Source organism: Acartia tonsa, chromosome 4, assembly GCF_053477335.1.
Source record: "Acartia tonsa isolate MP-2025a chromosome 4, ASM5347733v1, whole genome shotgun sequence".
In the NCBI taxonomy this organism is placed as follows: domain Eukaryota; kingdom Metazoa; phylum Arthropoda; class Copepoda; order Calanoida; family Acartiidae; genus Acartia; species Acartia tonsa.
Genome location: NC_137263.1, coordinates 23,319,899 through 23,333,117, shown reverse-complemented (window position 1 = coordinate 23,333,117; position 13,219 = coordinate 23,319,899). Strand labels below are relative to the sequence as shown.

The following is a 13,219-nucleotide window of genomic DNA, read 5'->3' as shown; positions in this document are numbered from 1 at the left end:
TTGATTGAATAAAAGTTACTTTAAAAAGTATTTAAAAAACACTTGATCTACATCATTTTATTTAGCCACAAAATAAAAATTATCATTCTCCCATGAGTTTTAAAAAAACAGAAGATTTTGTGTAATCCGCCAACCACCCCCCCCCCCTCCCCTTCAATGTGTTTTCTGATTTTTAAATAATTTTATTGACCCAATAAAAATGTATCACAACTACTTTTCAAAAGATATAGGGGGGGGGGGGTGTTCCTCATTTATAATCTAAGGGATATTGAGGAAGATTTTCATTGTTTAGCGCAGTCAGATGATCGGAAAATAATTGCCTTTTTGGCTACTAACCTTCGCATGTAATTAGATTATCACGCTCTCCTTTAATTCAATCAAGACTTAACTTATTGTCAACACATCAAAGAAGACCAAAAAGGTTTCAAACTAGATCTTCTGCAGAATTTATTTAAATTTGATATTTTATTTCATTTAAAATTGCTGATTTGGATAATTTTTGGTGTAACTAAAGGGAAGTGTGTTATAGGGGGAAAAGAATCCTTGTCCCTTGTCCCTGATTATACCATAAAAAAGTTTACTTCATGAATCAAAAAGACATAGCTTTATTGTAATAAATTTAGCTTGTTCTTTTTATTTGGTTTTAGAGTTATTAACCATTTAATAAAAAATCATTCTAATTTTTTTGATAATTGTGAAATAATAATAAACGAGTTAAAATCAATTTCAAATAGAAATATCTCAAAAAAAAAACTTAAAATTTGTCTGAAATTCTTTAGAAAAACTAATTCCATGCCTAGTTGATCATTTTTGGATTAATAAAAAAAGTTTAGTTTGCATTAAGGTATGACGTGTTACTGTGGAGCTCTAGTCTGCTATTATCATCTCTCTCTCTCATTTAAAATTATGTAAATTATCGGTTTAGAAGATGAACTGGGAAGTTTTGTGTTGCGCGCGTCATTCTCCTGGAAGATGTGTTTGACAAGTTTTACCAGCTGGGACCATCAAACCATTTTAAAAGGTGACTGCGAAAAGTATCATGTGTTACGTCATAAAAATAGTCTAATATCCATCTCTTTTTAGGGGTTTCCTTTCCCACTTCTCCTCTCCTCATTCCCTTTTAGACGTATTTATATGACGTCACAAATGACACTTTCTGCTGACGCTTTTATGCTACTATTATGGTGACAAAATCATTAGCCAAATCCTATAAAATGTCCTAGGCTGCCCTAAGAAATTTTTACAGGATTTTTCCCAATCCAAGAATTTAAAGTAGAAGCTAAAGATCTCCGAAGATTCTGTCATGAATTGGATGTACTATTCAATGACGCTTTATAAATGTCTTTGGGTTGTTTTAGGCTATTTTCCTTACCTCCATACCCCTCCCCCTTCCTGGAGGCTGAAGGGGGGGCATCCGCTAGTATGAGTATAAATTAAGATGATAAAATAATGATGGTCAAATGACGCCTCTAAATCATAGAGATTTAATCCATCCCTCAGATTATAACCAAAGAATGTTATTTTATCTAATTCTGATTATTATTCATAAGAAAGAAGATGGTTTTATGCCTCAAACTAGCAAACATATTTTGTTTATAATTAGATTTTGAAATGAACAAAATATATTATTAAACCTAATTGTAAACATATAGGATACTTAAATTCGTGTACTAAATTTATATAGAATTTCCACAAGATTTGCTTTATTGTATTGAATACAGTAATGTATTAGCCATAATAAATTATTAAAAGCGAAGCTTTTCTGCTTTTCTATTATTATGGTCAGTCCGTCCGTTATAGACGATAGCTTTTTTCGTTAATCTAGGCATGTTAGAATTATCCTATCGATTTCAAACTTTGCATGATGATTCCTGTAGTAGTTAGGTACGATTTAGAAAGCGGAGCAACACTATAATCGTTACCAGAATGTCCGCACGTCCATTTTAGAATGTTGATTTTTTTACTTTTTTAACAACAAATTTGTATGTGATATCATTATCCGATTGATCTGATTTTAGAATACGGATTCATAGGACAACAAAGTACAATGTTATAAGCGAAGCATCTCTATGATCAAGTCCTTAAAAATGTAAGTATGTCCTTAAACATTATCCATTTAAAATTTGGATTCGACATTTATATTTTTATGTTCTCTTTTATGGATGTTGTCATTCTTGTTCTATACATAGTTTGATATGGGTTAGATAATTTGTATTTCATACAAATAGGTTGACAATAGTATTGTAAACTTTAAATGTACCAATTTGGTTAGGTTAGATTATAAGTTGAGGTTATAACCTTTGAAAATCCTAAAATTTTAATTTTTATATCCGCGGAAAATGGCGAAAAATAACTATTTTTAGTCACAAAAGCAAGGTTTTAAATATAGATCTATAAAGAATATTTTACATTTAAAATGTGTTTTAAATGGGCGATTTTTAAAATAAAAAGTTAATGTGAATAGATTGATAGTTGGTTTTAATGGGGAGGGGGGGGGGGGATATAGATGTGATGTTGCAAAAAGTTGTTTCTCTTTCCCTCTTTCTTTCCGAGAGTCCCAACTTAATCTGTGCAATGTGCCCCCGTGTCAAAAACAGGTAACGAATCTGAATTTCATGGTCTTTACAAACACAAACGGCCGAATCAAATTCTATTATCTAATGCATGTTTTTATAAGGTAGGCTTGTTACAGAAAAAATTACACCAAGCAAAAACCTAACACAAATAAATATTTATTGTCACAAATTGTTAACAATATATAATTAAGAATTGAAAATCTACGTAATGTCTAATTTTTAAGATGTAAGCAATCATTTTAAGGGATATAATGTTTGCTTGCAATTTTTAATAAAAAAAAAGACTTTCCCGGGTCTTTTAGGTTCTCTCACTCAATTCTATTTCTTGGCCTCCAAAAATTGGGGACTCTAACCTATTCCTGCAGCCTGCAGGGCTATATTAAGGTGTGTATAACCCTACCTAACCTATAAAAGACATAAAAAACACAAGGTAATGAGCTAAACCTAACAAATATAAATACAACTATGGACTTTTTTATCCAGAGGTTGATTCTTGATAGAAAAAAATTGGAAAATCGGCATCATTTTTTTTTAGAAATCTTCGAAAATTATATGATTTTTGTGCAATTATCTGATTCTTTAGTTCTTTTTATAGAACTGACCTAAGCTCTTGTACAGGTTCTTCAAATAAACTATATAGAATAAAAGAACATTTCATATGGTCAATAAAAATTATTATTAAAAAAGTAACCCTAGCCTGGGCCACTAAGATCCGTCAAAGGCCATTTTCGCCTATCTTCTTTCATATACACTCACACTTATTGTATTATTCCTTGATAGTCTATTCAAAAAATATATTCGTCATAAACTTTCATAGATTAAAAGTACCATAGATTTAAAAATTAGCATTCAAAACTTAACAACACACACAGCCTGCAAGCTGATCAAAGCATTTCCAGTATGGCTTGGAAACCGATAAATATCCGCTGGATTAGAACCGGTGTTCAGCCCTTATATATAGCATCGTATTACAGATTATTTTCCACGAATATTGAAAATTTAAAATTTATACCAGCTTTGTTAGCTCGGGCGTTCGGCCCCTCGGGGCTACCAAAACTGGTTTAAATCTCATAATTTTTCATTTTAATATTCGTGGAAAGCTGTCTTTAACACGATGCGATAAATAACTATTACAGCATTGAAGAATTTGCCGTGCTTCGTCCGTTTAAGAAATTCTATCCTACTACTTTTATAAAATAATTTGAACTTTATAGTTTTACTCTTGGCCTTTAAAGTAGCACTGCTACTTTATAATTTAGAGTATGTCGGTATGTCTTTTTGTGACCGACGCTTAAACTATCTTATTTACTGTATTTTTTTTTATTTGAAGAAATACATTTACGAAAATATCACATGTAGTGATTTATTTACACCATCTGACAACATCTGAAAATGATGAAAGTTTTGACTGGTCTTTTAAAAATTTTCTTGTTGCTGAGCTGCTTATGGACATAATTGTCCTTGTTTAAATCATAACTAAGACATTTATTGTACATTGAAAAAGTCGTGTTTTACAATTTGAATATGATAATATTGTAATTTGCACGCCACTAACATAATTTATACAACACATAATATTATACAAAAGATAAAGGTTTGTAGGTAGCGCAGCTGCTCTATAACTAGGCAATTCTTTAGAGTAAAAAAATAGAGGGGGTTAAATAACCGTATGTCCCCTTCCCGAGGACCCTGTGCCGACTTTTTATTGGTTCTTTGAAAATCAACCAATAGCGTCAAGAATATTAACACAGCTAATTCGCTACAAAAGAGCAGAAAGCAATTTGCTAGCAAACGCAAAAGGTCCCCAACAGGGGGATCCAGGTGTTTGTCTGCCTATACATCTATACTATATATTCATTGGGTATTCGACTGGCCATCAGTGGTTTAATGCTTAGAAAATTCAAAAAGCTTTAAATTTTTTTAAATTGAAAATCTCTTCTTGATAAAAAATGTAATTGTACTGCTCTTTTCCTTTTATTGGTGTGCTTTTTTGATGTAATTATATTTTTCGTTGTAATTAGAAGTTCTTTTGAAATAATATTTTTTAATGGTTGTAATAAATGTTGATTACATGTGAAAGAAATTTTGGCTAGTTTAAAAAAAGGGTATGCTTTATATGATTATTTTACATAAGATTTATTAAAATTTTGGTTTGATGATTTTTAATTTAAGTATTTTTTTGATGTAAAGATATTTGACAAAACTTAGTATGAAGTAAAATTATCTAACTTTGATGACAGGAATGTAAACTTTTTGATAACAAAAAATTAAAAATTAACAACCATGGTAGGGATATGGCGCCTCAATAAAAGTTTTGCTTAAATTTCTTATCTGCTGATTAATAAACATTAAATAATTCCCATGATTTTGAACGACACTTTACAATAAAAGGTAGAAAACATATCTGGCAATTATCCTCAAAATTACTTTTCGGGCATAGAAACCCCCCTCCTTAAGAAAAGAAGTCAGGTCCATTATGGAAGAGAAGGGGGGGGGGGAGCAGTAAACTTTACCCTTTTTATATACCTTATTTTTAACAATCTGCAAATAATTTGTTAATACACTTAATTAAATTTAAAGTTATTGCCCTAACAAATAAAAATTTCTACAAGGAAAAAGAAAGAGAAGAGAGAAAAATGGAGAGAAAGAGAGAGAGAGATTGCATGTTTTATGGTGTTTTAGATTCATCATTTTAAATGATACTTTTTGGCAAAGGCCGCACGAGTTTCTGCATTTTTACACAAAAGCAGGAAAAAATTTTGTGCCCATCATCAAAAATTAAGGATTTTACACATGTGTGCCTTACTTCTGGAAAATTAACTCAATTGCTTTGCAACAAGGATGGTAATGTCCAAAAATAACCCAGCCCCCAAAAAAATATTGGAATAATATTTCAGTATGACTTCGAACCGCTTAATATCCACAGGACCGGCTCTCAGCCACACTGAAAAATCATGTAATGTATCGTATTTCTAGGAATAATAAAAAAATCATAAAAATTAATTCTAGTTTTGTTCCCTCGGGCCTTTGGCCCCTCGGGTCTAACAAAGCTTGAGTTAATCTTATAGTTTTCCATTTTCATATCCTTGGAAAGCTGTCTGTTTTATGATGCGATGAATAACTATCTTCCCTATAAATCGAAGTGTGATTTACTACATAGAGAAATCCTAAACTTATTTTTGTGACCTTTTGTCAGGCGGTTTAATATATGGATTGGACATTTCTTTATAGAGTAGATTCGTTGCCTTTAATAAAGCAAATTAGTATTTCCTAAAAAGCATGCATAATATTGGTTGGCAATCTAGCAGTTTTTGCTGAATGAAATGAATCTTTTTTAGACTATTTCTTGTAAATGAACAATTATTTCATTTTATTGGACAATTTCATACAACTTATATCTCAATACCTATCTAAAAATATGTAAAATAATAACGTTTTTTATATAAGTATTTTAAAATGTCTGTTCTTTAAACAAGGATGACAACATCCATAAGAAACAAAACCTAAAAATATTGTTGTAAAAGACAAAAAGGGTTGAAAATCTACTTAAAAGCAGTCCGATAACCATGGATTTGTTTTATAATGTTTTTTTAATTATGCTCCGTAATGATAAAGTTTCGGACGGACATTTGTAATTATAGAGTATCTTCGCTACTAAAAAAGGTATATAAAGCTTTACTTTTACTTTTTGTATATATTATTGAAAACGTATTTATATTTGTAAATTGATGTTCAACAAATTACCAGAATTGCAAAAACTTAAAAAATATTACAAATATCCTTATTTTTGGGAAAAGTATTTTATGTTAGTATATTTGTAAAATTTTCATTAAAGAGTATTTTCTGTTTCTGAGTTTTATATACATTTCTATTGATAATAAATCAAAAAAAAATTAAAATTAAAAGCAGTGAACCAACTTAGTTAAATAAAAAATTCTGTACAAATACCAGCAATAGTAGTTGGATGTAAGTGTAACAAGTATCATATTAAAGAATTATGAGTTCTGAAGGAACCTAACCCTTCTTTTTTAAATCAGAATTTTACTATTATGGTAAATTCAACCCTGTGGGCTTCTAAAATATTATTTTGAATATAACAATTATCAGTAATGTCTGAAAATTAACTATAGTCAAATCTTTTAGTTAGTTTTTTTTTAGAGTGTAGACTTAGCCATACATGTGTTATTGGTAATTAATCACTATTTCACACGGGCAATTAAAATTAATCAATTTGATTTACTAGACTAGACAGACACTACTTGAAAGCTTTCATCAAATAAACTAGTGGGCCTTTACATTTTTGATTTATTTGATTTGCACTTTTATATGTACTTTAATTTTGATTTTGTTGCTTTATATCTACTAAACGGGCCACTAAAGAATTTATCCTTTAAGTTGTTGAATAAGTAAATGTGATAAATTTACGGCTAATAAATAGCACGAAAACTTTTGTTAAAATAATATTTTGTAAGACATTTTTTATTTGGTAATTCCTTAAAATTATACAATGGCAATAGCCTTCAAAAATAACAATAGACGGACAAGAGCGAATTGTGTAGTATAGATGCTTTACTTTTTAAGGGTTTTTGCAAGACCTTGTATTAAAACTCGCAAGATAAGTAGTTAAAATCTACATTTCTATTATTGTTATGAAATCATATGTATGTATAGCAAGGACAATTGTTTCTGTAGAAAGTGCAATACATAAATTGTTGAACAATATTGATATATAAAAGAGAACATTTAAGTGCTTTACAGTCATCTTAGCGAACAAACATACAGACAAACATCATGTTACTTTGATGTATAAAATAGTATACAAAAACAACCCCAACCCCTTTTTGACCAAATTATATAAAAAAAAAACTTGCAGGCTACTTTTCATACCTTTTCTCCCTCGAAGCGTGTCTAATGTTGGAAGACATTAAATCTAATCATTATCTATAGTAATTAATGAAAAGATAATAAGCAATTAAAATTCTCCAAGTTAATTGCGTCTGGTTAACAATTATATTGATATTAAAAATAACACCGTACAACAACAGTGTGTGTAGAAAATAGTTTTCATGTGATAAATTAGTTTTTAATTATTTGATGACACAATGTAATACAGGTTTTTTTTTATTTAATTTAGTTAATGATATTAGCTTTGTTAAATTAACACTAGCTTCCAGCAAAAGGTAATTATTTTTAAATTCATACATTTTTTATATGATAAATTTATAGTTTAAAAATAGTTATTTCTTTCATCGTATTATATACCGCTTTCCGCGGAAATAGAACATTTTTATATTTGTAGAAAGCGGTTTATAATACGATGCTAGACATATTTTTTCGTATGAGAACCGGTTCCTATCCACCGGATTCGAATGAATACGAGAAATGTTGTTAATCTTGTTAAAACTTACAAAATCGTTTTAGGAATCTTTTTGGAAGCGCTGGGAAGTGTCTTCCATCTTCTCATTCCTCCTTTTTAGGCGTATTTTAATGACGTCACTCATGACACTTTCCAGCGCTTTATCTTTTTGTGTTGTTTTAAGACAAAAGAACAATTCTATCAAACTTTTAAAAATGAATTACCTGCTTCGCTGAGCCTCTCTGCTGGCTCTGGCCTCCATTTTGGACACTTTCTTGTTGTCAAAGTACGAGAACCGCGTGGTCAGCTTGCTGCCGCTGCGCGGAGCCGCCAAATGGTTCGGCGAGGCCGGTGGCGGGATCTTATCCTCGAGGGTGGGGTCCGGAGGAGACAGCCGGACTCGAACTGTGTTTTCTGAAACAAAAAATAAAAGTTTAATAAAAATAAAGTCTTATTATTAAATGCAAATAAAAAAGATCATTGATTATCAAATTCGGTAAATTTACAAAAAAAAAGTTTCTTGACAAAAATAATAGAATAACATTTATCAAGATAACTAAGATTTTACATTATCACTTTCAATTTATAGTTTCTCAAAATAATTTGCTATATCAAATAAGAAACATTTATAACACACACACACACACACAAGAGTAATGCAAGAAGCGAATCTTAATAGAACACATATAAAAAAATTACACAAATTAAATAGAATTTTCATAATAACTTTTTTCGCCACTTGTTACGGTTCATTCAAATATTTACATTAAGCCTTTTTATTTTCATTATCCTAAACAAATTGTATCAAATATTTCATGTTATAATCGTGCCAAATTTTATAAAAATCCATAAAAAAAGGTATTTAAGAATTTAACTTTAGTCAAGGTCTAAAGCTTTTTCAGAGTATTGCCAAGAACAGAGGTTTTTAACTATTTTTTATATAAAAAAATATGATTTAAGCCTGTTGATGGTCTGTTGATATTACTGCTTTTATCTAATTAATAATCTGACAGGTGCGTGCATAAGACTTTGTCCGGGGGGTGCATGCAGCGTTCTTACAACCCTCTGACATATAAAATTTAGAGGTTGGTATAATAGATTTTTTTGATTATGTATTACTTAAGAGGAAGGGAGTAATAAGTAAGATAAATTGAACTGAAAAGAGAAGGGGGTAAAGTTTCCCCTTATTTCTAAAGGGATAAGACAATGGCCGATAAATTGATGTACATCCCTAATGATGATGCACAAAATTGCCCCTTCTTTAGATAACAATTAGTTGTTAAAACGTTTGGTCAATATTACTTTAAAGTTCCCAATGTTGTTAAGCCAACGAGTAAGATAACGTTATTATAAAACTTTGGGGACTAGTGTAATAAACAGCCCAATATCCCCTCCCTGGGGATTATTTCATTATACAGGCCTCTATACCCCCACACCCTGCACGCCCCTGAATCTGTATGAAAATTACTGTTGATGAAAATTAATTATACATATAAGTGGATGCATATCGTCAACCTGCCTGCTTCACTAGCTTGGCTCCCTACAATTTTTTTAATGCAACCAATTTGGCCAAAGATTTTATGGTTATGACGGAATTTGTAATATAAAACATTTTACAGATGCATAAAAAATAGACATAACTTTTTGGAAAATGGTAGTACTTATTTCATGGCGATTTCTTTGCTTTTAATTTGAACTTTTAATGATGGATGAAGCTTTTTATAGTGCCTATACAAAAATTACGCAATACAATACGTATGACCAATGATAGGCCAATACAGAGACTAAATTACCACTGGCAGGCTCGAATATATTCTAATTGACCAATGTTAGGCCAGTATAAAGTAATTATTTAAGAGACTATAAAAAGTTTCATGATGGTTACACAAAAGAGAAAATTTTCAATTCATTTATACAATTGAAATTACATTTTTATTATTTCGAAAAATATAAACCAAAAACGTGTAAACCCTATGCCATAATAATTTTGATAACTACTCCTGCATAGATGGACTTGATTATAGCTACTCTTACTTTTATAATCACTAAAGAAAAAATATTCTATTAAGAAAGAAAATCTATTAATGTTATATTTCTAAATGATATATTTTTGATAATTTAAATATTTGCATTTTACAAATATCAAACTTAAAGTTTTCTAAATAAAGTTAAACTTATGACTGTCTATCTAAACTTATGAATGGTCACTCAAGTCTTTGGGGCTGTTATTCAGCCAATGAATTCCATTTGAAATGGCTGAAAATTAAATATTTTGGTGTAGAGTTGGCGTTGTTTTTTTGATGTAGCTGAAGGGAAGCGGGTAAGAAGGGGAGAAATGAGGAGAGAATTGTTGGGAAATTTTCACTTAGAATGGTTTATCTGAATCACATTCCCTAGATCCTGGTCTCACTATGGTTTAACTTAATAAGGTATAACTAAGGTATACCTTATAAATGTCTACCTTACATAAAGTTTGAACTAGTAATAATGAAGGTCGACTAAAGCATAACTTTTGAGGGTCTTCTCGTGTATACTACATTCGCAGGTCTAATATAATAATTGAAGGTCCAACTTGTGTGTATAACTAGAGCGGCTGGAAAGTGTTGACTAAACTAATGATGGGTGTGCCCCACTCTGGGCATAATTACTTCTCTCCTAACATACTCCACTTTAACTCTTTAACTTATACTAATTACTGGTTACACATTACACAGCTAAGGGTAGTAAAGTGATTATGGTGTTGTAGACCGACAATTCTACAGTTTTCTTGGTTTAGAGAAATTATAACAAATACTAAAGACTATGAAAGTTTTCTTCACCTTAGAAAACCAAAACTTATAATGATGTTTATTTGTTAAAATATGATTAATTTTAGTCCTTTTATTATTAACTGAGGAAAGAAAACCAAGGGAGGGAGGGGACATTTGGTTATTTATTACATTAGTTTATTCGTTAGCATAACAACTTTGGGGCCTTTGATCAAATTTTGATTGGTTGGTTCATTAAGTTGTTTGACCAAACGTTTCAACGTCTAATTGTAATCCTCAGAAAGGGTAATTTTGTGTATCATCATTTTTAACTACGAATATACATCTCTCAGTAGACAATTTAAAAAAAAAGAGTTGCATTTTTAATAAACACTTGAAAAATTTTAAAAATTGAAGCCACTCTAATACACTGCAATGGACTCTATGTCCTCACTTCATTGCATAAACTAAAGAGACCCCACTTTTTTTTAGCTAAACCAACAATTTTGGTCATCTAATTTAATTTAAACCTTGTTATGCTTTGCTGTTGTTATTTAACATAAAAGGCTGTTGATTAATTAACAGTTATCCTCACAACAACACACAACAGCACTGGCTAAATAGTAAATTATTAATTTCTTTATTTTTGTTGTAAAATTGTTCAGGGTAGTTGCACAACAAAATTGTATGTGTCTGCAGATTTAGACAAATTTGCCGCCCTCAATCTTCTTCGTGGAAAAAATTTAAATTTTTAGCCAATATATCTTGCTAATTATGTTTCATAATTTACAGTTTTTTTTGGCAGATTATATTTAATGTACAAAACAAACATTAGATTTTGAATTTTCCTTATTTGTAAAACTTATCTACTCTGTAATTTAGTGTTGTTTGTGTTGAATATTATTTTTCCATTTCATTGAATATAAATAATTACATGTACTACAAAATCAGATATATCTTTTTGTTTTTAAAATCAATAAACTCTTGTGTTTTAAATCATTTAAAATTATTTTGATAATTATTAAATCACGCCATTGAAAGAGCTTGTAGTGTGGTTTTAACTTAAAAGGTCGATAATTCTAATTTACAAGGCAGGTTTTAGGCTGTTTTAGGGTTAAACTGAACCGTCCTCCAAATAATACAACCCTTCACAGCATTTTAAAGATTTTAAAAAGTTTTTGTTAATCAATAAAATCAAATTTGGAAAGAATTTTGCCTTTGAGAATCCATAAAAAAAATAAGGAGAATAGCTGAGCTGGGGTTCATTATCTTTTGTGAGTTTGTGCTATTGAATCCTAATATTGGAGGGAAGATTGATTACCATATTATGGAGATAAGACTAAAAATAGTGTCAAAAGTCCCCACCCCCTCACTTCTCCCCTCACCACATAACCTTCACCCCCCGTGCTCCCCCGTGCACCCTCTCTCCATAACCATTCTATCCTAACATATCATTTTCTCATCAAGTGTCACCACCATCTTTTATCACAACTTTTTTGGGGGTCCTGACACACACACACGTCACACACACACACCATCATTAACAATGGACCAGCCAGGGCAAAAACTATTTTCAAGTTTTTAACAAGATTAGTCTTCAGGAAAACTTAAGCCTTTTTATAATGAAGATTTTTGTCTCCTCCTGTAAGCATACAACCTCCATAAAACATCTAGAAATTATTTTTAATTTCTGATACATATTGAAAAAAGAGAAGAAATAGAAATATGAAGCTCTTTATAGTACCTATAAAAAATGATGTCATACAATACAAATGACCAATGATAGGTCAATACACAGACTAAATGGCTAATGGCAGGTCAGTATACTTTTTAATTGACCACTGGTAGGCCAGAATGACGTCATTTTTATATAAACACTATAAAAACTTCTAAGTTGATCATTGGAAGAGGTCAAAGGTAAAAAAAGCGACACAATATCGATGGAATTTGCGAAAAAAGTTATAAATTTAAATTTTCTAAGCAAGACTGAGATAAACCATGTGATCCCAAATGTTGACATACTCATGTCAACTGCTTGTGCGCCCATGCCGCGTAATGTTATCAATTTTATCAACACTGCATATAGTAATCAATAAGGCTTATATTCACATCCATATAAGTTTGGAGAGGGGGGGGGGAGGGGGGATGGATGTTTAAATCAGGTGAGCTATCATTGTTACATTTGACAAATGTGAAGCTCCACTAAAAAGCACAGGGGGAATAAAACAATCACTAAAACAAATTCTATTTGCTTTGGGGAAGGGTTCTGCCTTTTTTTATACAAAAGTAGTCGTTAACCTGCTCTAAACCAATACTAAGCACTTTGAAGCCATTTACAGTATCTTACTAAACATACATTACTCATTCAGCTGCTTTAGTGAAGCCGCTGTCAAATGTGTGATGTAAATCAGGGAGGGAGGGAACAATGGGCTGTTTATTGCTCAAGTCTACAAAATTTTATAATAACGTTTTATTATTCGATGGCTTAAAAACCTTGGGGACTTTTATTGAATTTTGATTGGTTTGTCCATTTAGTTAAG

The 13,219-nt window shown here is 30.7% G+C and overlaps 1 protein-coding gene across 1 annotated transcript in view; it reads right to left on the bottom strand.

Annotated features, from left to right (window-relative positions):
• The window catches only part of Nox (NADPH oxidase), a 196,024-nt gene that overhangs the window by 105,848 nt on the left and 76,957 nt on the right, over window positions 1-13,219 (bottom strand). Inside the window, exon 2 of the mRNA XM_080157021.1 lies at window positions 8,157-8,346. Within this exon, the coding sequence (XP_080013147.1) occupies window positions 8,157-8,346 (190 nt within the window). The remainder of the gene's footprint in view (window positions 1-8,156; window positions 8,347-13,219) is intronic.